We start from the raw sequence: 26,290 nt of genomic DNA, 5'->3' as shown, positions 1-26,290 counted from the left end.
ATTTCCCCGCTATCCCAGAGCCTCCTGTGGCAACGTTAGCCGTCCTCCCACGCCGCTGCGGGCCTATGAAGCGCAATATGTAACCCAGGTGACACTGCATCACGGCGGGGACCCTCCCGGCGCGAAGGCAGCCTCCCAAACGCCCTCCCTGCCACTACTATTACCACCGCCGCGAACCGCCACCCCCCGCCAGCCGCCGCGGAGGTTAGRGCACCCCCACCTTCCCCCCCCAACGGCTTTTCCACCCGCGGGCCGTGATTGGCTACGCGCTTCAATGCCAACCTCACTGCCTTTCGCCCCGATTGGCCAGACCTCCCGCCTGTCTTCGGAGGAAGCCCCGCCTTTCTTTTTACGCCAGGCTTCCCCCCCTTCCCACGGCGCTAACCTCTACTGTCTGTTGGGTTTCTGCGGTGTAGCCGAGGCCGGCGGCCCCCTGCCCGTGGCCGGCTGGCCAGCCAGCCAGCCAGCTGCCCGTGCGTCCGGCGGAGGCGGCGGTGCTGGGGCGAGAGCGGAGAAGCGCGGCGCAGCCAGGGATCCCCCCCTCTTCACCCTAGTGCGCATAAGCCCGTGAGCGAGGGAGAGCATGAGGGACCGAGAGCAGCGGGCAGCCGCGCCGCGCCAGCGCCACGCACGGCACTAGAGCAGGCAGGGACTGAAGGGGGCACAGAGGCAGCGTGAATCCTCTCCCACTCGCTCGCTCGCCCACCATCTACATCGCTTGCTCCCTCCCTCTTTCCCCCCTCCCTCCTCTGTCTCACTCATTCTCTCTCCCCTCCTCTCTTCTCCTCTCCTCTCCCACTCACTCTCTCCCCTCCTCTCTTCTCTTCTCCYCTYCCACTCACTCTCTCCCCTCCTCTCTTCTCCTCTCCCACTCACTCTCTCCCCTCCTCTCTTCTCCTCTCCTCTCCCACTCACTCTGTCTTCTCCTCCTCCTGTCTCACTCTTTCACTCTTCCCCCTCCTCCTCTCTCCCCTTTCTCTTCCCTCTCTCGCCCCCCTCATTCCCCTGTCTCCCTTCTCATCTCCTCCTGACACTGCACTGCAGCTGCTCCTCCAGCCCAGTCCTGCCTGTTTCCCTCCCTCCTTTCCTTTCCTTTCCTTTCCCTCCCCCCGGGTGCCAGATAAACAAGGCGCGGAGCATCCTCGACAATCCTGAGCTTAGCTCTACGTTTTCGAAAAGGACAAGAGAACGGGACGAGCCCCCTCCCCTCCTCCCCTTCCTCCTCCTCCTCCTCCTCCTCCTCCTCCTTCTCCTTCTCCTCCTCCTTCCCCCCCTTCCCTCCCTGCCCCCCCACCACAGAAGGGAAGAGACAATTCTCCTCCGAGCAGCAGCAAACATGATGGCGGCAGCTCCCATCCAGCAGAACGGGACCCACACCGGGGTTCCCATAGACCTGGACCCGCCGGACTCCCGGAAAAGACCGCTTGAAGCCCCCCCTGAAGCCGGCAGCACCAAGAGGACCAACACGGGCGGTGGGTATATCCTCTGTCATCTGCTCCCCCCCCCCGCCCAACCCACCCACCTCTTCTTCCCTACCTGCCTGCCTCCCCCTCTTCTCCCCAAACATTCCCGTTTCTCTAATGTTATCATTCATCAAAATGGCGTCGGTTTTCAGCATCTACCAGTCTTTTTATTTAATATCCACGCTGGGTCTGCACAGCCTTGACCCCACAGAGACTAGGCAGGAGAAGAAGGGGCTTCTGCAGCCCAAATATCTTCCTTGTCCATTTAACAATTGGCTAAAACAAATGGCAGCTGGAAGGAGAACGGTAAACGCACTTTCCTCCTTTCACATCCTCTGGGTCACAAGTTGCTTTTCAGTCTTGCCCTGTGTTTTCCTTTTCCTTGGCCTCGCTTCTATTGTCAGCGTATATACGGCATTGATTTGTCTTGTCGGGGCTGAGGGGTGGCTGGTGGAGGGGGGAGTTGTATCTCTGGTGCAGGGACTTGTTAGTTAACATCCTGCTCTTTCTGCATGAGATGAGTTATAACGGGACCAGCATCTCCTCTATTCATTTGCACTGGAATCATCATAACAATGCACCGAGGCAGAGGTGAATTTATTTGACCAATATGAAGAGCAGCAGTCTAACTATATATAGTACATTGTACAGCCAGTTACGTTAATATGGATAGGCACTATTGTGACACATAGGCAGCTTAAGGTGCTTATAGTCTTGAATAAGAAAAGTGAGGTGAACTTGGATCTGTTCCTTTTGTTCAAAAAAGAAAAACTTTGTAAAATAGATTTCATGATAAAAGGATTGATATTAAAAAAAAAARGGGGGGGACATTGCCTTAATTACTGGGGAGAACAGAAGTCTGGGAATCAACCTACCCTTACTGTCTTGCACTTTTTCGAGCCAGTTACTGAAGGTTCTTGGACTTCAGCGTAGCTGGATTTAGAACTGGGATGAGAGCACAGACAATTGTTCAGTCACCGACTGAGACTGGGAATCCTTCCCCCCCCCATTCATTTTGCAATTTTGCATGTATGTGTGTGTATATATATATAAATATATATATATATAAACACATATATATATTTCCAGTTCTGACTGTATGCTTTAACACTAGTGGTGGGTAGAGGATTGGCATTGTCTACCTCTCACCCTTTAAGTGTGTTTGAAATAAGTGACTTAGGCTTTTGATCAATTGGGAAAAATTCTTCTTAATGTCCTTTAATTAATGAGCTTAAAAGAGATTATTGTCGCTTAAGAAGTGCTAAAGGAATGCATCAGGATTACTTAGGCAAGTGATTCCATCCGCACCATGTTGAGTTGTTTTCTTGGCAGTGGCTGAAATGCTTGGAATAAAACCCCACATTTTGGGTGGGTTATTTGGTAGCAGAGTAGTGGTTTTGCTCACTTAACAAGAATGCAGGCAATAGCTAATTGCTATTCTCATGTGTTTGCTAATGACAAACAAATAGCCCATCAGTATTTACAATTCATTCCTTCTTAGTTTTGGCATTTCTTTTGCTTTATTTTCAAGCAAGGTTGTAGTTGTCACTAGGCACATTTTTGTGCAGGGTTTTTTTTTTTTTAAAGGGGTCTGTTCATTTTGGTGTGCTATGGTTACCATCAGAAGAATTGGAAGAATTCCACTTTCTGAAATACATAACTTAGATTTTGTTCTCATTCTTTTACAGAATTAAGGAATATATGTGGATTCTTTAATTTCTAGAATAAACATGTACATAATTTAAAATGGTAAAGACATAGTCCAAACACGTCTTGCGAAATGACGCAACTGGTTAGATGTGGATGCATGAATTACTGGCGAGTTTAAAAATGTAACGTTTTATTTATTTGTGGGTCTGGGGAGGAAAAATAGAAGTTTGTAAACCAACTTAACCATGCATATCTCAATTTTTCAGAGGACGGCCAATATTTTCTAAAGGTCCTCATACCTAGTTATGCTGCTGGATCTATAATTGGGAAGGGAGGACAGACAATTGTTCAGTTGCAGAAAGAGACTGGGGCCACCATCAAGCTGTCTAAATCCAAAGATTTTTACCCAGGTAGGTGCAAAAATTAGCCACTTCCTTATTTTTAAATCCCAAGGGAAATATGCACGTCAGAGTGTTTCATGTATTGAAGAGTAAGCATCCAGTGCAATTGGAAGCATTATTTAGCAGAAAAGTATATTACGAAGTGTAACAGTGAATATATATATTCTGTCTTAGTTTCTGTATGGAATGGACTGGGATCTAGTAATCTTAACAACTAAAATATGGTTAAAGATGCTTACAATGTTTCTGCAAGAAAATATTTTTGTTATCATTTTCTGATTGCTTCCTTTTTTTTTTTTTTTTGTTAAAAGAAATGTAGTTTTACGGAACCAACTTGACAGCTGGCATTAAAATAATTGTCCTTTTGAAGTTTCCGGACATTGTAATGACAATTAAGCTAGAATGAGTAAAAATGAGAGTCTGCTTTCTTAGAGAATGGGCCATTTACTTTAAATCCATTATGTACCTTCTTTCTGCTTCATTGCTTTGTTCACTGGCTCTGGAGTGAAGTAAAGAGGACAAGTGATGCTCTTCAGATGTTCTTTATATTGTTTATCATGATGGTGAATGAAAACTCTATTATAAAAATGAAATATTTTGGATGAATAAAGAAATTAGTGTATTTTATAACAACTATATGTGCAAGAAGCAAGTTTTTAATACTTGCATATAACTGATTATCAGAATAATATCTGATTTCACATTTCTCCATTATAAGATTTCTTGAGATCTTAAATAATGATATACAATATTTTAGCTTTTGTGACTGAATAATCTTTTTTTCTTCCTAAAGACTAACAAATTAGCATTTCGTAATTGAACTTTGTTCTAGAGGACTTTTTTAATTGATGYAAATTTATAACAGAGCTAACAATTTTTTGGTATTTTGATCCTGATATTTTGAAGAATAGCTGATGATATAGAACTGAATTGACTGCATACTACTGAATCTTTTCTGTTGGAAAAAGCAGAGCTGCTTTGCATTTGTTCTAGTTTAACAAGGTGACTGAATTCTGTGAAATAGCGAAGACAGTTGGTATGCATGTAAGCAGAACACTTTAGTATTTAGCTTTCCTGTTTTCTAACTTTAGTGTCAGGCATAGGTGGATAACCTCTTATTAATAGAGAGGGTGTATTCTATTTAAAATGGCAATTTTTGATATGAAAATTTTAATGCACCTGTTGTACATCTCTTTCATGAAAGTGGTTTATAACACTTAAATGTTGCAGGTTAAAATGCTGCGTGTAGTTTTTTTCTGTTGAGAGATATAGTTTAAGAACTGATGCTTGCTGTCTTTTTGAATTTCTTTTTTTACTTTTCTTTCTCCTTTGAGAAAGTTGGAAAACATGGTCCTTTATTTTGAAAGGTATGTTAGAGTGGAAAAAATCGATGTAGAATTGTGAAAACTCTTGGAAGAAATAAAAGCATTCAAAAGAGCTTGATTGCAGAATTAATAACATAATCTGAGAAAAGAGCCGCAATAGTAAATTAAATTCACTGTCAATAGAAGAAAATGAAATAGATTTTTTGCATTATACATGAGGTGGTATCAGATGTGCAAGGATGTTACAGAAAATTGGTGTTTATGAAGGATATTCCAAATACCAAATTACATGCCTTTTCATTTAACTATAGTTTATTTACACTCAGTTGGAAAGGACACTCCAAAGATTAGATCTTTTGTTCAGGGCTCTAGCATAGTTTTCTGGTTTTTGATTAAATCAGAATTACATATTTTTTTGTGTAGCAAATGGTAAAGATATAGCAGTAGCAGCACAGGACCCTTTGGAAAATAAAAATTAGCAAGCTGGAATGATAGAAGTGAGAATATTTGTGACATGAACAGATTCCCTTTTAAAATCAATGGTAGTAATAATATAAATAACTATGGCAGCAAGACTCATACAGTTTCACTGTAACAGGTGCAGATGAAGTTCCAGTTTGACTTTATGCAGTTTTGAATTTGCAGCCATATTGTGTCATTTAGAAAATTAATGATTTAAGAAAGTTTGAATGATAGCTGTTCCACACTTTAGCAGGTAGCAATATGACAAATGGATTCTAGTGTGACTAGCTCTTGTTAGCCTTTCTGTTTGCATTTGACCATGAGCCTGTGGAATTTTCTGAGGTCCTGGCATTCCCTAAGCTCATGACTTYTGGGTTTCTTCCAGACCCTCATGCTCATATAGCATTAGGGAATACAAAGCTTGTGAAATAGCAAATATAAAGTTATGGCTTGCTTTTTTTAATGAAGTTTCTAAAATAATTATTCCATTTTCAGAGTAGAAATTACTTAGTCCATACTCTTTGTTTGTGATTATAAATGGTTTTAATATACATTTTGTTATGGAGTATTCTCTCATTGAAGTTCTGTGAAACTTTTTTGTCATTTCAACAAGTTTTAGCATAGTCTGAGTAAGTTGCTGTTTGGAAAGAAGAAAGTTGGTTGTAATGCAGCAATCATGAGTAATTTCTGTGATCTAATAGTTTTCTGTGATATAGGGGTTCAATATGTAGACTGATTTCTGTTGAAATTATTGTTTTTGTGCATCAAAAGGTGACATAATTACAGAAGAATTACATGGCAGCTCTAATTACAGGAAATTGAAGGAAAAAAGCATTGTTTTTCACTGAACATTTAGTTAACAAAGTAGGAAGCACTACATAAATATGTTATTGTAGTATACTACAGTCTTATTTTTTCAGTATACAATTCATTGTTTTCTTTTCAGGTTACCAGCTGACTTTTTCTAATTGTCTGGACTTCTGCTACTTGACTTTGGCTATTTTGCTTAGTCTATTCCGGATTCTTTTCTGTTCAGGCTTGTCCCTCTAGATGAATGGAACTGAAGTTGAACTGGCAAAATATGCCCTACATTTAAAATAATAGGAGCCGATCTTTTCTGCAGAGAAGCTTAGAGTGTATATTGGAAAGTAGGTTCTGGTCCAAAATTTAAATACGGACATAGCATGCTACTTTTAATATTAATGAAGTGAGTGTCATAAGGAAATTGGCCATTTTGTGAAGCTATTTTTTATTTATGGTTTTATTTCAAATAATATAGTAAGAGTCAGTGGTTAATGTACCTTTGTTGTATTAAGCTCTCATTGTCTTACTGTTTCTCCATTCTGAATTATAGTGAGCACTGGACTGAGAACTACTCTGGGTATATGTATTTTTTCCATTGCGAATGCTTTCCTGCGTGTGCTGTCTCTGTGTCTCTGTCTCTCTCACTCACATGCATGCACGCAAAATTATGTTACATCGCATCATGTTGTTTATCTTGCAACAGGATCTTGCCTGGTCTGAACTTGGTGCTTGAGTGAATTTGAGCTCGGTCAGTGTTTTTCAATTTATTGGAATATGAAGTCATATGTGTACTTAAATTAGGTCATATTAAGAACAGAGATTAATAAACACATAATTAAATGGGGATAAGGTTTTACTGCTTTTAACAAAAGACTAGTGGTTTTGTTTTTATAATAGATTTCTAATCAGAAATCATTTAAATGTTTGGAGAATACAAAAGGGGGGAGTTTCCTCCTCTGCCCCATACAGAAAGTGTATGAAGCATTGTGTGGCTGTGCTATATTTTTACCAAGTGGCTTGTATTTGAGATGTTTTTCTTGAGTTAAATATCAGATTTTTTTCTGAAGCATTCATGAATTACGGAAGACCATCTACTTAATCTTTGTGCAGGTGTCCTTTTGAAAAGTATCTTGTTCTGACTCTTAAAAACCTTTCAAATACATTGATTATATAATAACACAACTGTACGGGGATTTAAAATTAATAAATCCACTTTCTAGCTTCATTGCTCATATTAAACTCTGAAGGTAAGGTGAAGGTATAATATATCAAGCTTGGCTCACCATTATTTTTCCCTTTATATAATAAAGGAACTGTCACATATTGTTTTCTAACTCTTAAAAATAATCCAAAGTCTCATGGGAAGAGGAATCAGTGTTTTAAAAATCAACACTTGAAATAATGTTGAAGTGAAATACTACTTTTTGAGTTGTAGAAGTGAAAATAATGGAGTTAGAAAAAATTAGCTCTCTGTTGTCATGGTTTCTTGAAGATGGTTTGTCATACATAAATGCATCTCACTCTTGATACTTTTGATTTTTTTCTCAAGTGTTGCCAATAGCTAACTAAGGACTTCATACATGTAAAGCTAAGCTTTTCAGATTCTCATGTAAACATTTACTTATAGGAGTAACTTTGGGGATAATGGAACTGGGGAAATGACTACTTGTGTGAGTAGAGATTTCTGAGGTAGAATCTTTAGAACTGTGTAGGTTTATAAAATAGCTGTATTTTTTGGTCTTTTTACTAGTTAAAAAAAAAAAAGAGAAACCCCAAGTGTTGATTGCCAGCTGTTCAGAGAGGTAATTCTCAGTTGGACAGTTGTCAGTTGCCTAGTTACTGGAACAGAATTAAAAAAAAGTTAGCTTGTTAGCTAGTAGATCCTTAATACTTTACATTTAAAAGGAAGCTGCCACTGAATACATACTGAGTATCATCTTGAGATTGTTACATATCTAATTCACCTAGTGTATTATTACTTAGCAACTTCTCATTTGGAAGGTTTAGAGCAATTTTAAACAGAAATTTCAGTAGAAATTTTGCACCGATTTCTTCTACAGATAGGAACTTATTTATGTGAATGACTGAGTAAACTTTTACCTAGTAAAAGGCTTTGATTTGCAAGAAAGTATTGTCTTTCTCTTGTGTAAGAAAGGTTTAAAACAACTTGTGCTATAGTGGGAATGGTTAGTTTGATTTTAATAACTGATACAGTCTAACTATATATGTGCTTGTTTGACAAAATAAAGAACAAAATCAACATGGCTGTAGTCATCACAAGGAAATGCTGTATTCCATCATTTTCGACTTTGTTCTTGTGATTTTCAATGTAATCGGAGGAAAAAAAAGTGATGCTCAACAGATTAGAAAGCTTATATGTAGATGAAGACACTTCTAATAACAATATTATTTATTTGCTTTTTGATAAAGTTGAGATCTCTATAAGTGAATATTCATTGAGAATATCTGTTTTCTGGACTTATGCATTCTGATTTATTTATTTATTTTTTTTTWAAAAGAAAAATAACATAAGGTTATATAAACTGACAAATGTAAATATTTCTGTTGTCACAGAGTTTAAAATTTCCATATAATAGTTTAGTGATATTTTGCAGAAAGATTAAAGTTTTAATGGATGTTCTTCATAATATGGGTCTTAAATCTAATACTTTATAATCAGGAAAAGTCTGAATCTCTTAATTGTTTTTTCTCTTCTCACTTGTGCAGTAAAAGGTGCATTCACTTTTTTAGAAATGGATGTAATCTGTAATGTGATACCTTCTTCAAAGAATCTTAGTGATCTTGTTTCTTCATTAATTAATTGCATCAGCTAAGATACTGCTCTCTGTAGTTGACCACAGAGTTTAATTTAATCTGTGATCAGTAGTTGAAAGAAAACCTTTGCTTTAGTGAATTTGTCAGACTAGCTATTAGAAATAGAGCATAAAGGGGTTTGGGAGGAGGGTTTGTGCCTGATTGTTCTCTCATTTCCATCTTTGGATACAGCTGTAGCATAAAGTTAAGCAACATCTGTAGAGATCTGACTGACAAACATCTCTCTGGGATTCATCATTGCAGCTCGCAGCAGGTGCAGTCAGCATTGCAGTCCACCTTAAAAAGAGGTTAGTTTGTTTTTAACATTTATCAGTAGACCAGTGGGAGTTAATGAGTTGGTAAAGAAGCGTGGTAGTTGTCAGTTGTCCTGTGTTGGAATGCTGCAGGTAATTGGGCTGGACTGGCAAGAGCCGTGGCAGTGTGCTTCTCACGTTGCACTGCAGCTGCTGTTGATCTTAATTAATCTGACCCTCAGGGGCTGCAGTGTCATGGTATAAAACGCAATACATACCAGAAATGGAAAGGCTGGTTTTCTGAGTCTTATTGATGATCATGTTTCTAGGTAGGCCTTTTGATTTTGTGATTGGATTTGACACTAACATAAAATTCTTAATATACGTTAATTTAAAACTGTAATACATTTTTGCTGTTTATCAAATGTATCTGTGAAGTAATGAAGCTGATAAACATGATTTCTAAATGTCACTATTATAATGGACTTACCAAAAAATATTTGTGTTTATTCTGACAACAAATATAGTTGTCTGTAAATGAAAATGGACTTATTGTTCAAGCAGATGGAATGGGAGGAGAGCAAATGAAGTTAAATGCTTAACAGAAAATTACTTATACTTCTGTTTCACTTTGAACAATCCTTTTACATTTGTGTTTTGTATGAATTTTTAGTGTTCTGTAGTAAGCTCTGTAATGAGGTACGTTAGATGCTTGTGCTGATTAGCTCAGTCTTGTGATCTTTTTTAAAGATACGTAGTAACATGGAAATGGGCAAAAGTGGAATTCATTTATTTGGCAGAATAAATGCGTGTTCTGTGTGTGTGCAAGTCTGTTAATTTACTTAACTGTAGAGATAGTACTATCTTCTTGCTTGCATGGCACAGCTTTAGGAAACTTATCAAGTTGCTTATATTCTTCTTGATATTCAGGGCCATTCTGTCTTTCCATCCCCCAAAGGAAGCATCTAAACAAAATTTAGCCTAGAGATTTTTTTAAATGTTACATTACTGTTTTGTAAGCTTCTATTCTGTTCTATTTTTATGTTGATTTCTGAGGTATCCACATTACAAATTGTGATTATTCATAGCATTATAGGGGTTAATTACATTGCTTATATTTTCATTAAGAAAATAAATGGTTGTCAAGATACTTTTCATTTTGAACTTCCACTAATTTTTAATAGAAATATTAAATATTTCTAATAGTTAATAAAATGTCAGCTATCTAAATTTCCCCCCATATTAGCTTGTTTTTACTATTTCATACTTGATATCAACTTGTTTTTTCTATAACATATTTGATCATTAATTGTGATTGCATCTGATTGGCAATTACCTCATATGAAATGTTCTGTTCTTGTTGATTATTTTAAAGCACTAAACTCCATTTGGAAGTATATAACTGGTCTGATTGAAATGCTAGTTTAAGACAATATTTGGAAGTAAGTATGTGGAAGTCAGGCAGCTCCCAACTGTACATGCTAACATGCCTTTTTAACTTTTGAATATGAATTTATTGCTCCTCACTTGAACTAGTTGTGTGCAGTATATCTGTGCATTGCTCTTCTTGACTTGACTTCTGAATTGCACTTGGGTTTATGTAAGGTTTAAGTATTCTGTGTAATTGGTGGACAAAATTAGGCCTCCTTCAGGAAAGGCCACGGAGTACATACGTTGATGTATAAAGTAGCTGATATAAATACCTAGCTATGTGACCAGATAGCTCTTGGAAGAACAGTGTCCGCTTGTTAGGGACCAGGTTTAAAGTTTTATGTTGGTAATAAAAATAATCTGAGGGTCCAGTGTTTTAGTCCCTTCTAAATGAGGAAGGAATATAGCTGTCAGTTTATGTAAAAGTGATTATGTAAAACTAGGGTTTGTTAGATATAAGGAAGCCTAAATCTCAGATGAAATTTCATATTTGCCTGGTCTTGTAGGTTTTGATTGTGAAAAGACTAAACATCTGTTTTTCATCATTGATCTCTCACTGCATCCTGCAGGGCCTGTCATCTCAGCATTGACAGGATCAGATGAAAAATACAATCGATGTGTTGACATTTTTTTGAGAATCACTCAGGTAAGATTACTTGTTATACAGAACTACAGTGAAATTCATGGCTGCTGCTAATGTTTCACCAGTTGGAGCCTTTGCATTCTCAATCATTAATTAAATTAGATACTGAGGTTCTCTGCATGTTCCCTTGTTTCTATTTTAAAAGCACTTTTTTTGTGCCTTGCTCAGTGCCATTTAACTCTCTTGTAATTTCCCACATAAAGAGCTTCACACATTTGTACTATTTTCCCCCACTTCATAGAGTGGCACCTGTTTGCTTGACTCAAGAACCATAGTATGCACCTCCAAAGCTCTGGGAAGATTTGTATGTACATGTATTTTATTTTATTTTCAAATAGTGACTTCAGTTCTTTTGAAAGATTCATTCTTTACAATATGGGGGAAAAATTCTCTCTAGAGAATCAGATAATCAGAGGCAGCAGCAATTTAACATCTTCCTAATGTGTTCTAAACTCTGCTTTTCAAACCGTAGGTGAGAAAATACAAATATTTAACTGAATATAGCTATGGAGTCTTTATAACATATGTTGAAAATATTTATATAAAATCATGCACGGGAAAAGTAGGAAATGACATGTGTCCATTCAGTTGGCTACACTGAGCATCCAGAATGCATATAGAATTAAACTCTATCAGGTCGTGTAGTTACCAAAGAGTAGGGCAGTGAGTGGCTTGGAGGGAAGGGCAAGGAGAGAAGGCCAGCTGGGCTATATGCTGTATGCCTAGCTGGAGCTTGGTCTAGTTGAGGTTTACATTTTGTCCCCATCTGTAATCTGACATTTCCTGAGTGTATCTAGAACAGTGTGTAGTAGTAGCAGCAATTCAGGTGCTGCGGCGGTTACTGTTTTGGCAGCAGCATTGAGCTGGAATTATGGAATATTCATGTTTGGTTGTACACTGACAGTCTATCAACAGTTTTCCTGAGGAACGAACACGCGCGTGCGCGCACACACACACACACACACAGAGTGTTATTTAGCAGTTTTTTGACCTGGATATGAAGAGAAATTCTGTGGAACGAAAAGGCTCTTCTGGCATTCTGTCTGTGCTGATTTTCAAAGGTCTGCAACAAAATGCTGCTACTGGCTACCTTAAAGCTTTATAAAAATAAGTTGCTGATTTATTGTAATGGGAAGTTGGACAAAGTATGTGTATGGGGTTTGTTTTCCATCTTGCATGTGTGTATGCACACTTTGTATGTCTTTTACTTATTGTATTAGATGGACGCTTGGCGACACTGTCAATCTAAAGTAAAAATTGGATTCCCAAGGAACTCCTTATAATTGTATCAGTTCCTAACTTCTGAGTCTTACTGTGCAGTGTAGCACACTTTCATGTCTACTAGTTGTTGAATTACTCTGCCTCAACCAGTGTATAATTTCTAGCATGGGGAAATGCTCAAAAAAAAAAAAGTGTCAATTTCAGAAAGATTTTCTTCAGGAATATAAATTTTTATTTAGGTTGGTAATAATGCCAAGTGCTCATCTAGTATTTGCACTGCTTTTAACAATAATAAAAATTTCATAAGCTGCATTCTAGCTCTGTATGCATCTACTGCTAGGATTAGCTGTTCTAGTATGTGCCAACATGATGCATTTAATAGATAAAATACTTTTTTATGATGAATTGATTCCAAATAGTTGGAACAAAGATGGGATCAAACGTATGTGATAAACAGACTCTTAGGATTTGGCAGGAAAGGGTCTTTAAAAAGGGAAGATACCTTGCATGGTGGGCAACTCTTCATTTTACTTGAGTTCATCATAAGTTCTTTTCCTGAATAACTTCTGTTTAGAAGAAGAAAGCAAGGAGTTCCTCAGGCAGATTTTAAATCAGTTAGGGTGTTAAAGAGAATATTTTTAAGTATATGTAGAAATTAACATGTAATGACATTAGCCTCAGAGGATTAGACTTGTATATTTTTGATGAGAGATTCAGTATAATGGGTGGCTATATTTTCATCCCTTATGCTTCCTGTGCCTTAAAAAAGTCTATGCAGATTTTTCTTACAACCTTCTAGTCTTGAAGAGACATACAGTATATAGGGGGTAGCAAGGTCAGCATTTTAATGGAATAATATATTTATACCTAGTTGATTTTTGTTTTTAAAATGGTAGCTTGTTGATTAGTAACTAATTATTGTTCTGTTTCTATATTAGCATCTTCTCCAGTGAGTTAAACTCAGAATTTTGATAGTTCTTACTTTTTAAAAACATGTGGTTTTTGATGTAGAGAAGTATTTCCTGTTCTGTTCTTCACACTTCGGTAGTGTAGCACTTTCTGATTTGGGGGATGCCACAGGTAAGATGGGCACAAAATACAGTTAGTTTTAATTATAAAATAAGTCCCTTGAGATTTCTCTTTTCTTCAACACATATGCACATGCTTGAAATAAAAATAATTCTGTAGTTGTTTATCCATTTATTTGTCCTTTTTGATGGAATAATTTGTTAGTGTGCCTAGATGACTACTGTGCTTTCCTTGTTGGGTAGCCCAGGAACTTGTAAGGTTTTATCTTGTGCAAAATTCTTTTTTTGTAGATTTTCTTTTGTAAATAACTACATGGTTATGGATTTTGGCAGCTTTATAATGGCTGTCTGAAGATCATTGACCTTTTTATTATTTGTTTATGTATTTATCTTTAAAGTACTTGGCTTTTTACCAGAATGGCCAGCCCTCATTTGGGTGCCTTATTTCTCCCAGTGCAAACTTTTGAAAGTGATGGCAATAATTTACTAAGGGTTGTGGTATTGCTGGTCTTTCAGTTAAAATTTAATGACCTTTTCCTAAAAATATGTATACAGTTAAACAGGCTCTTGAGGTTATGCAGGATTTTTTTTTTTTTTTTCTGTGAAATGTTGTTCTTGCACAGGAGATGAGAACAGGTGTTCATAATGCTTTCTGTAGTTGAGTGTGGCAGTATCTTAACTTGGATCTTTTTTCCCTGCCAAAGATTTGATGAAGACAGARCTACGGGTTCTGTAGGGTTTAAGGGTCTGAGGGGCAGGTAGGGTATTTTATATATTGGTATATATTAGTAGCATCTTTTTTATGATGAGGTTTTCATATTGCATGCTTACTTGGGGGATCCAGATAAGCTCATAATTACTCTGATATTCAAGTCCACACACATGTTTTTAAGAGTGTCTCAGGAACTAATGTAAATTTCATATTTGTAGTGCACAAAGTAGATCTAGAAAGATGTGTAATTTTGGAATGCGAACTGAGGAAAAAAATTGCTGTTAGTATGTATCTACTGAATTGTAATACAGTTTATTGGCAAATCAAGAGAGAACAATGGCATATTTTATGTGAGCTGGTCCCAATATGTAAAGGAACAGATCCATGTGACAGCAATGATGTGGATTCAGATCAACAGGTGTTCTGGAATCCACACAGGTGACCTTCTAGAGGGAAAGACCAAGATACCTTTGGATGTTTGAGTAGACTTTATCTCTCCATACTGAAGCTTCACTCATTTTTAAAGTTTCACTCAGCTTTAAACAGGTTCTGTTATGTTAATCCCCTTCAGAGTGTAGCAGTTTTCACATAGCATTTAAATGCTTCCTTCTGAGGGGGTTATAATTTCCCCAATTTCCTTTTCCCTTCCTTAGAAGAAAAGGATAGTTTTTCTTCTTGGATGGGATAAAAAAGTAATCAAGTTTGGTGTAGATACTCTGGGTAGAAATAGCTTGTGGTGTCATCTACTTCAGGCTGTGGGATATCCCCCTGCAGTTGCCCCTTCCACAGGGGAAATTGAGGAATCTTGCTGGACAGACCGTTTCAGAAATGCTGAATATCCTTAGAAAGATATATTTTGTCAGAAAATTATTTTGTRTATACTGCTGTATTTGTGAGAAAGGATCTGATTCAGTCTGATCAAATATTTCAATTTTTAATATTAAAGTTATTTTTAAGAACTTCAGGTTTTTGTCTAAAACTTTAAACTTTGAATCTTAAAGTTGTAGTTCAGCATGTTCTAAACACTGGAAAATCTGCAGTTTATTTCTTGAGCAGTTTAATGTACCTTTTTTTTCTTTTTTCTTTTTTAACATATTCTTTATATTTTTCATTCAAAATGGAAATTTTGCCAGTAAAATGTATCCATCACTCTCAATCCAATGAATGCAGATTGTGCGGTAAGTAGAACTTCGCAAAGGTGAAGACTTTCTGGAACTAATCAAAAATCTGAAACTTTGCTTCCTGCTATGTTGCTTGTGACCAAATATTCCACCAAAGTTAAGCATTTCCTAAATTTGTCCAGACTCTTTATTGGTGTAGGGTATGACTACAAGATATGGTTCTTACATCTTTCTGCTGCTGCCGTTCTATTGATTTCAGCAAAAAGGAGTTCAAGTTCCATTTCTTGTGTCTTACGAGGATAAGGGCAAAGTGAGAATTTATTTCTTGTTTGCCACTGCCTTCCAGGAAAGTGAGCGAAGACTAAAATTACCGGCAGTTTCTGTATGCAAACATTAAATTCAGGTAAGTACTGAATTTACATAGTTGAAATATGCATCCAGTCTATATAGCCCCAGTTTGGTGCGTTTTTCATATAGGGAGAGACAAATAGCAGTGTGTATTAAAAAAATCCTACAAGAGGTTCCTTAGGAAAGTTCAAGATTGTTTAGATCTTTTGGTGAAAGACTTGTTGCTTTTTAAGCACTTTCTTTTGTCTAGCAAATGTTTTTTTCCTGATGCTCATCTATGGAAGTTAACGTTATTGCTGCTTTTGTCCGTTTGAGGAAAGATATGTTCTCACCACTTTCTAGATTTACAAACAATTTTAACTGAAGGTATCTCGGATGGATAGAGCTGTTTGAGTATGTATTTGGGAATATCTTTCTTCCTRTATTCAATTTTAATATTGTCAAGTAAAAGAATACAAGAATAACTCATGTGCCTTGGGGAGGATCATGTAGGATGCCTTCAGTATTTTTCCAGTTATAATCAGATGTTTATCAAAAATAGGTTTATAGTACAGGTTGTTGGTATGAGCTTGCCAAATGTGCGTGTTCCCTCTTTCATAGGGTAACAGTTTTATACCCTCTCTCTTACTTCAGTATGTCTTTGCAATAAAAATTAATTGTTCTTTTAAAACTTCCTTTCAATTTTTAATGCAGAAATTTGACCCTTTACTAATGCCAATAGCAGGACAAATCATAAAAATGCACTGTATATAACTAATACTGTTCTTGTAACTGTCTTTACTGGTGTTCTTTGGCTTTACTTAAAGCATGTGGCTGGGTTTTCTGATCCTAAAAGAATAATTATGCATTTTTTATATGATAAGTTGGCTTTTTAATGTATTTGTAAATCTGTTCAATCATTTAAGTAATTCTGTGTAGAAAAATATTGTTTTTATGTTAATGTATGCTAATCTTGCCAAAAGATCTATTTTAAAAGAGAAGCCTTAAATCTAATTGAAATTCAGTTACAAATCCTTTTCAAAATAAACATTTTATAGGATCTGTTTCAGTTTGTAAGTCACTGTTTTTGTTAGAAACATTATATTTTTTTTTGTTTCAACATACTACTTTCACTGTTAGTTTTGATAGCCAAAAATCAGAATTCACAAAGAAATATGAATCTGACTGAATTGTCTAAAATATGTAAACAATTATTGGGAGGGAGTCTATTCTTAAGTTTCTAATCTGAAATGTTAAAAAGTACGGGTAAACTTTTTTTTAAATAAAATTTAAGGAAATACTGGCATTTTGACTTAACCAAAACAGGACTCTTAAAGTCAAATTCTGCTATTTTTAGTTATAGTTAAATAGAATGTTTTGATTTAATTTTTAAACAAACTGTATTTTTTATTGGGGAGGAGACTGAAGTATCATGAAGTATGGAAAAAACTGAATATATATACCATTCTGTTTGCAGTGAGGAAAAAAGTTGGAATATTTTGGGTTTTGCCATCCTCTGGATAACCCAGTTGCTTAAACAAGACTGTTCTCTTTGCAAAAATTTCTCCCTTCACTTGCTCTAATTTATTTATTGAAAATAAAGATTAAAAAAAAAAGTTTCAGGTTTAGTGTTCAGATTCTAACATCTTTCAGTTAATTGATTCAACAAAGAAATTGAACATTAATTTTGCATGTGTTTAGCTCTGAGCTCAGTAGTAACCTTCTGTAAAGGTAATTGCAGATGCAAGGACTTGATGGTCCTTTAAAAACAAACAGGAAAGAAAGCACGTGGCAGTGCTTCTTAAGTAAATTCTCACATGTTCTTATTTTACTTTAATATGTGCTTTTAGAATAAGACACTGATATTGTCTGCTTTCTGTTGAAATCAGTAATCAAAAAAACCTCCCACAGCTCATGAGGACTGAGGGAAACCTGGTCAAAAACACAGTTGATGACTGATTGGGGTATATTTACCTTCATTTTGTATTCCCAAACAGAACCCAAGTATTTGGAATGGTTGTGAAATAACTATTTGATTACTGAGATGTTTCTGTTTGGTTTCYGTACACATCTTGATTTCATTGCATAAAAATACATGGTACTGTTTACATGTTGCAAAAGGAGAGATTAAGACTATGTACTGTTCCATGCTAATTATGTGTGAGATCTTTGCTTATTTACACAAAGAAACATTAAAAAAAAAAATCCCTCTGAACAGCTGAAGTGACACCGAGCACCAGCTGGGGAGTCTGAAATCAAATATTCAGCGCATGATTTGTATTGAACTGCAATTAGAATGTATGATTGTGCAATAGCGATTGTGTTCAGTGAGGTCAAATTGCACATGAAGAACGAACACAAGCGAAGTCTGTCTTCACTGCAACTGATGTCTGCACAAATGCTACTTCACAATACTTTTTAAAATCACAGATGCAAAACTGGAAGAATGACTAACTTCATTGTTTTATTTGTCCATCCTCAGTAAAGACTTAATATGTTAATAGGCAAATTAAAGACTTGAAGGGAAAGCTAAAAATTTAAAATACTAACTTTGAAATATTTATTCTTAGTATTAGAAGTCAGTTTGCATCTTAACTTGTTTTTACTGAAAAAAAAAAAAAATAACCCCCCCCCAAAGCATTATTAAATAAGGAAAGACTTGCTCTGATGCTAGTTTGGGTGTTTTCTTCTTTTGTTGTTGTTGTTTTTTCGTCCCTTAGCAGTTTTAAGTTTACAGCATGTTAAAAATACAGTATTGACCTACTGATATTATAAAAGATAGCTTTTTCTGCCTAAATTGTTTCTCAGTCTTATCATGTTTTCAGATAAAACAGTGCATTTTGACACATTGTTTAAAAACTAGAACAGCTCTGCATATGAAAACACAAACTGTGATAATTAGATAGATATGCCATATGTGGTAGTTTAAGTTGGCATATATCTCAAATGGCATGTTTAATGTACTGTATTACTGGAATTAGTGATTTTACAGCTGAAAGCTGTTAATTCTGTCATGCTGACTCCCTCTCATGAACCTGTAGGTATTGATGGCAGACCTTTTTCTTTGCAAGACCCTGCCTCTGATAGCTTAAAAGGTAGTTGTGAGTTGCTATATTTTTAGTGGAATCTTTGAAAAGTATTTATTCCTCATAATATTTTACAAGTTTTTAACTACAAAATCCTAAGACTTTTTTTAATAGTAATACTATTAGTGGTGAGGAACAGTCAGAATGTTTGCTGTAATAAAATGTCTATAATGGGGAAAGAAGTCCGTTTTTTCCATAGAGCCTGTTTTCCTCAGTGCAGAACTTCCCTCATTTAAAAACAAAATTATTAAAAATTAAACAGGAAAAAAAAATGTCAACTGTAAGCACTTGAAAATTGTGAACAGCATTTAAAAACCATCATATCTGGCCATTTCACACTGCATAGCTAGATAAAAATTACCCTGTTGTACATGACACAAGACTGGAGAGAAGTATAAATCTGCCTAAGGGAGTGCATGTAACAGGAGTTATTAGGGATTATTAAACTTTTTACCTTGTGTAAAGCTTCTGACTTTCTGAAAATGTAGGGAAAAGAAGTAAAGCTTAACTCTACCTATTCTGTTTTGTCTTGATACACTCTGTGCCAGACATTGTGAAAAGAAATTAACCGAATTTATATGTCTGGATGGTGGTTAGACCCTCATCCTTCATAGGCCATTCTTGGGGTGCTTCGAGATTGAAGGGAACTGAGAGGTCTTTGGGGCAGCTAATTCAAGTCAATCATGAGAATATAGGTGTGGAGAGGGCCATCTTGGATTGTGGAGTCCATCTCTCTTCTGTCTTTCCAGATAGAATTTAAAAAATCTCACAGTTGTAGCTCTCTGGACGTGTTGCTGTCACCTTCATGCCAACCATACTCTCTGCTAATTCATACAAGATTGTGGTTATATTTTCATTCATGTTTCTTATGGTCTTCAGCCCTTTTCAGATTGGATTCCCTTATATGGTTTATTATTGTAATAAAGAATTATTATTGTAATAAAGAATAAAGAAAAACGCAACCAATCCTCCCTGCCCTCCCCAAGCCCAAATTGTAAGGATGAAATTTCAAAGTCAAGTAGCTGGAAGACTTCAGATTTTTGATTTTTGGTTGTTAATTGCATCTCTTTTATACATGGAAAGGCTGTGGAAACAGTTGCATATAATCTTGCAACTAGATGCTAAGGCGGTGTATATGAGCAGAGTGTTGAGGAGGAGAGGGATTTTTTTCTAGACTGGGTGTTTCAAGAGCCTTGCCTTGTTTAGCTCTTTCACCAGCATTGATTGTGGCTTCTCTGGTACCTCTCACTGATTGCTGTTATAGCATATACTATTGCTGCTGCTTTGGTGATATGGATGTGATTTTTCAGATTTCTTGCAAAGTTTTTCTACACCCTGCATGGGCAGGCAGGAGATGAAAGGAGCAGTTTCTGAAGACTTAAAATTCTGGCCCATTTGAACAGATATTCATGGGATAAAATAGCTGCATCGTCAGCTCAGTCTGTTTTCTCTGAGTTCTTAAATTGTGTTTCAATCATTATCCACAGTATTCTCTATTAAAAGGGAAAGAACTTGCAACAGCCATGTCATGGAAGATATGTCTGTACAAATGTAATAATTATTAAGTTATCGCTGTCGTTTCACAGGTGTTGCATTACATGTGCCTTTGCAGTGTGGCATTACATTAGATAAATTTTTCTTACTTTTCATTTTTTCTAGAGTTACGTTATGATTTTCTTGCTGTTTTAATATCCTTTGCACTTTCCTTCTTGTTCATCACGGTTATAATTTTGCTGTGGCCAACTCTGAAATTCACAAAGTTTGCCTGGATTTATAGGCTGTGATGATTTATAGGCAAGAAACAAGAAAATGGAAGTGGAAGGAGGATGCTTGAATGAAGTATTTGAAACTACTATGCTCTGCTGTTTGATCCCTACACTCCTTGGTTAATGATTTGGGCAAAGTCACCAACTTTGAAGTTGGAGCCTCAAGAAATTTTGTGTAACCTCAGGGATTTTTCTAGAGGGGCGAATAGAATATGGAGAAGGTTTTGTTTTGTTTTGTTTTGTTTATTACTCTGGACCTGTGCTGAATATTGTTTTATGAAACCTGAAGACTGGGGAAACTTTTAGGTTTTAGTCTGCTTCAGTATCTTAGATGTGAAAAAGAATACATTTCTTTTAACATAGAAGACACTTTCATTTTTAAAGTAGCTTTCTATAACCATGTTTTCTGTAGAAGTCTAAGTTTTTTTGGTTTTTGTTTTTACTGTGGTTATGATCATATATTTTAAGAGTGACTGTTGGTGTAGTTTTAAAGTCTATAAATTTTTATGGGAAGAGGAGATAAGCAAGTCTCTTTTAAATATTAAAAACAATTTTTCTTCTTTACAGTAGCAGAATTTTATAATAACCTGTTCTCAGATTGTGCTTGATAATTCCACTCTAGTCCTAGCTAAAGGAGACTAAATACTTTAGTGCATAGCAGAAAGTTTGGCAGGTCTAAGTTCTTATAAATTCATGCAACAAGTGTTGCTAAAACCATTTTGTACAGTTGATTTGAGAGTATGTTGCAGTTGAGGGTTTGCTCACATTGTGAGTGAAGTGAGATGGAGTATGTTTTATCAGCAGGCTGATTTCCTTCTATTTCCTGAAGGCTCTTGTGTCTTGACTTAGCACATAGGAACTCTGGTCATCCACTAGGATTCCAGTATTCTCTCTCCTTTACAAATGCAGAACAAAAATCTCTTCTCTGCCCCAAGGAATTTCTCTCTCCAGTTACTATTCAGGAGATGAAAACATTTTCTGGAGTAACTTCACTTACAGCTTAATTAGGGAGGTGATGTGTATATTTTATATACGTGTTGATCTGACATAATTTAAAGTCATTGGGTAAAAATTTATAAACATGAAATGGTATTGTTATAGGTGTATTTTTCTAAATTAAAGTTCATCTAGTATAATAAATTTTTTCATGAAAATTTATGTCTTGGAGATTGAGTCAAAAAAAGTTACTGGAATGACTTTGTCTTTTTTTTTTAAGTTAGGGCATAATTGAAATAGAAGAATGGTATAGCAAATGTTGCTGTTGTAAGGAAAAAAAAATCACTTTCATGAAAATATCACAGGACTCCTTTTCTGTTTGAAAGCGTTGCTGATGGATTATCCTGTAGTTACTCATAACACTATGGAAAATCTACTTTGTCTTGAGTGTTGTCTTGATATTCACATGCTATTACTAGAAGGAATGGCATTTGTCCATGATATTGATGTGCTTAGTTGCCTGTACTGCTGTAACAATATTGTATATATTGTATTTGGTTTACATTGTTCTTCTGTATTATTGGTTTGTTAGCCAGTTTTGAAGTTACTATTTTTTTTTCCTCTTTATGTGATAGATTTGAACAGTTAAAAATTAAATTTGGCCATCTATCATATTCCGATTTTTTRTAAGTTTAGCAATTATATCAAAGATTACTAGCTTAATTTTGATGCGACTATAGCCCAGGATGATAACTGTAACATTTCTTGCATTACAGTGCAGGAATTCTTAACAGTGCCTACTTATCTAATATTTTTTTAATACTCTATATTCCAGTTTACATAAGTTGATGCAAATATATAGTGTCAGAGTAAAATATTCTACAAGTTAAAACAGACACTACCTAAAAAGTAAGTGCAGTTTGTGTAATACTGTGAAATTCTTGGGCTGGAATTCTCTTTGCTGTGTGATAAGAGAAGGTTACCTAAGTTTAATTTAAATTAATTGGGGAAGGAAGGAGTGGGTGAGCATTCTGTTAACCATTTGCACAAAATTCCTATTTGTGCACATTTTTATTCCCGATCTCATAATACTTGAAACAAAAATGTCTAATAGGGTATACTGTTTTAACGAAGCAGCACCAAATTTGAAGGACGTTAACGAGCTAAGCTCAACTTGGAGTTAAACAGCAGAGTTAAATTTGGACCAGTATGAACAATTAGTCTGCAAAGTGATGAATAAAAATAGGACATGAAAATCTAGCTATGAAATATTGCCAAGGGGAGTTCAAATGTGGTTTGATACTAACTTTAAACATATGGGTATGTACAGCTAAATACAAGATATACTTATGTACATTAGCTGTGACATGTTCTTTAAAATAGGATTTTGTGTACCTAGGTGAAACCCAGTGAAAGGGAGGGTATGTTAGTAAAATGCAGAGTGGAGAGGAAAGGTGGTCAAACTGGGGAAGAACAGGTTTTGTTGTAGTTATTGTTTTAACTTTGTTTACTAAATGAGTCATCTTATGGGCACTATTCTTCATGGTTTTACTGGAAAATTCAGATTAAAATTAATAGTCCTAATCTTACACTCACAATTTTTATCCTCACTGCTCATTTCCTATATTTTTGGTGTCTAGTCTGTGATTTAAAGAAACAAGGAAATAGATAGGCTTGTAGCATGGTTGGAAAGTGAATTTTTGAAATGTACTAGTGCTAGAAATTAATCAAATGTAATGGTTAGCTTGAAAATGGGAGTCATCTTAAAACTAATAAAATTTTTAGGTAGCCATGGAAAGACGTAAGCAAAACCTGATTTTACAAGACACAAAGGAGTTGTAGATTTATTTCCCCTGTCTCTGCCATGTGTTGTATAACGCCTAGGGTGTGTTGGATTTCCTTTTTGTTTGTTTTTATCTTGTGCCTTTTTAAGGCAGTAGGGATGCTGTATTTGAAATATTTGCAACTAATCATTTGTTGTCAAAGCTGAAGCATCTGAGTTATGTTCTGATGTATCAAATCAGTTGGATTTTAAGCCATTTGTTTTTAAAAGGTCTTTATGGAATTTGGGTTTTTTTGACCCTCTTATAAGGCATAATTCTGTAGGGCATGTCTAGCTAACAGGCTGTTACAGAAGTTCTCTGCATAGGAAATTATTATAGCACAATAGATTAAAACCAAATGAAAAAAACCTAAACATTCAGATCTGATAGAGCTGGAAAAATCCCCCACACTTCTAAGTTTTTATGTACAAAATATACCCTCTGAACAAACTGTGAACATCTGTATAAAAATTAAATGCAATTGAGCAACTAATTAGGAAAATCAAATTAAAATAGATTCATTACTGCCAAGATTCCTCACTTTACTTATTCACACTTCTTTCTAGGTAATTTAAGAACCCATGCAGGAATCTGTTAACAACTGTATTGTAGCCTACTGTAGTGTCGAAAGTGCTCTTTTACATTAACACAAAGCTGTATTAAATTCTCAGGAGTCCGTTGTTTCTGTTGATAATTTGAAGGTATAAATTTATCTTCATAATTTTTTCTTGATCAAATATCAATCCTACCAGTACTGTTAAAGTCCTGTGCAGTGAATTTACTGGAAGTGTGGGATTAAAAAATACATATATATTTCATTATTTTGAATATAGAAGTGAATAGAGTGAATATAGAACCTTTTCCATATCMGCTGTTTTTTGCAGCTTCCAGTGAATTATGGTTATCTATTCCAGGGAATTATGGTTATCTGTTTTTATAGGCAATATGTACACTCTAGGCTAGTGGGAACACTTCTTGGCTTCAGAGATCCTGTCCTGTCCTTCCTCGCCTTTTCCAGTTTCCATTTGGTAGAAAATTTAGATGTGGGTGGCAAGGAACCATATTCCAAAAAACTTCTCCACCAAGATGATTGTGGAAGCTCAGGATGGTAGGGACTGTGTGCAGAGTGCTCCTGCTTTGACCAGGACACCTGTTACCATGCAAACTGCTAAGCATTGGGAAGGTAAACTGAGGAAAGATCTTTCTGTAATGACCATGTTACTTTTTCTTTCAGAATAGCATATTTGACCCAATATGGCACTTGTTACATTCTTAGTTTCAATACAAACCTTTCAGTCAAGAGCACTGGAAATCAGAAAAAGTGTGAAGAAAGTGAGTGCTCTGCATAAAATCTAGATGGTGATGTAATTATGGCTGAAGATATTCTATATCTCCAAATAGGTGAATTGTAAAAATAAAAGTCAAGAGGTGTTGATGAAAGAGATAAGTAGCTGTATAGGCTCACTTACCCTGCTGGTGAAGCAGGGAAAAATAAACATTCACTTCATACTTCTGTTGCTCTTGAATGTAAGCCAATTATCATTTGGAGTCAATGTAACATTCTCTCCTTTCAGTCTACCAGTATTTTTGACTTTTTGTTCAAGCACATGCATACTTGCTGTTACTTCTCTGGTGATCATATCCAAAAAGGTTTCAAATTAACTGACAGTATTGTGTATTGAATTTGATTGAAGTTGCCTGAATTTTCAGTTTCCTCTAGTGTTCTCCTTTCTAGATTTTACTGCTTGAGAATTGCAGAGTTAATTCTGGCACAAAGTTTTACAGTTGTTCTGCCTGAGAGTTTATGCTCGGTGTTGTGAAGGTTCAATAAGCAGAAATCTTGTATGGTGTCTGTAAAGCAATAAATATCTACTGTCCTTCAAAATTTTTTTCCTCTGTAAAATATCAGAGCTGGAATTTGTTCATTTGCTTGTTACTCATGGTGTTTCACGTTGTAGGTTCTCTCTCACAGTAGATTTATAAGTTATCAATAAAAGAAACAAAAAAAAATCATCATGTTAATGATCATTTTCTTGTGATTTGTAATCTCACTAATTGGCTAAAATAAAATGCTAGTGTCTGTATGTCCTGGCCAAATTCTTATTTGATACTTTATTAACTTTTGTTTTCCAAAACTTGTTTTGTGCAACATCAAATGGAGGTAATAGTCTCCAGTTTGGATTTTGTGTTATGGAGGATTTGTTTTGCAGTGATTGTCATTGCCTGGGTCCTACCTCATAACTGTCTTGTGTTTCTTTTTGTTGAAACAGTCCAGAGAAATGAGAGATGATGCAGAGAAAGGAAATGAGATGTTTTTTGTTGTATATAGGAGAGGAGTTGATTTTTTGCATCGTCACTTTTTAACTGATTCAGGTTCTGATATGGAGGAGACATCACTGAAAGTAAACAAAAAGTATTGAAAAATTAACTCAGAAATGCTTTTTGGTATTAATGACATGTAAGTACCTTCTTTAATGATTATATATACTTACTGAATGGGTAGTTTTATTAACCATTGGGCTGCCCTACATTTTATTTACTGCTTATTCGAGAAAGCCTGCATGGAATAGAGTATTACTGTTTGCTTGTGATTTTCTTTTGATTCTCGTTTTCATTGTGGTGTTCATAAGTATGAATTAGCGTTTAACTTAGCATCCTTCAGGTGTAAGGTATGCTGTTGTCCCTACTTGATTTTTGTGGAGGGAGAGAGAGGGGGAATGATAAGAGAGGTATAGCAGTTTTATATGATTGGATTTCCAGTTCCAACTGCTATRGGACTATTTTTCTCAGGATATATAAAAATTTTTATAGTACTTTTATAGTTAATGGATGGTTACTGTTGTGTTTGCTGGACTTGCTGCTTTTGAGTGTTCAAGAGAGCTGGTTAATATTCAAACATCACTTCCTCCAGGCTCAAGAGCGGTGCATCCCTATGAGTAGGAAGTCAAGCAAAGGAGGCAGGAGACCTGCATGGATGAGCAAGGAGCTCCTGGCAAAACTCAACCAGAAGAAGGAGGTATACA

At 36.0% G+C, this 26,290-nt stretch overlaps 1 protein-coding gene across 2 annotated transcripts in view; it reads left to right on the top strand.

Moving 5' to 3' along the window:
* The first annotated feature begins 1,019 nt into the window (after positions 1–1,019).
* NOVA1 (NOVA alternative splicing regulator 1) overlaps positions 1,020–26,290 on the top strand; it is a 154,004-nt gene continuing 128,733 nt past the window's right edge. For both annotated transcript variants that reach the window (XM_026076023.1, XM_026076022.1), the window contains exons 1-2: positions 1,020–1,472; positions 3,380–3,523. In XM_026076023.1, the coding sequence (XP_025931808.1) occupies positions 1,337–1,472; positions 3,380–3,523 (280 nt within the window). In that variant the 5' untranslated portion in view covers positions 1,020–1,336. The remainder of the gene's footprint in view (positions 1,473–3,379; positions 3,524–26,290) is intronic.

Source organism: Apteryx rowi, unplaced genomic scaffold (genome assembly GCF_003343035.1).
Source record: "Apteryx rowi isolate R43461 unplaced genomic scaffold, aptRow1 scaffold_421, whole genome shotgun sequence".
In the NCBI taxonomy this organism is placed as follows: domain Eukaryota; kingdom Metazoa; phylum Chordata; class Aves; order Apterygiformes; family Apterygidae; genus Apteryx; species Apteryx rowi.
The sequence above is the reverse complement of the archived record's forward strand: the minus strand, read 5'-3'. Positions and strand labels throughout refer to the sequence as shown.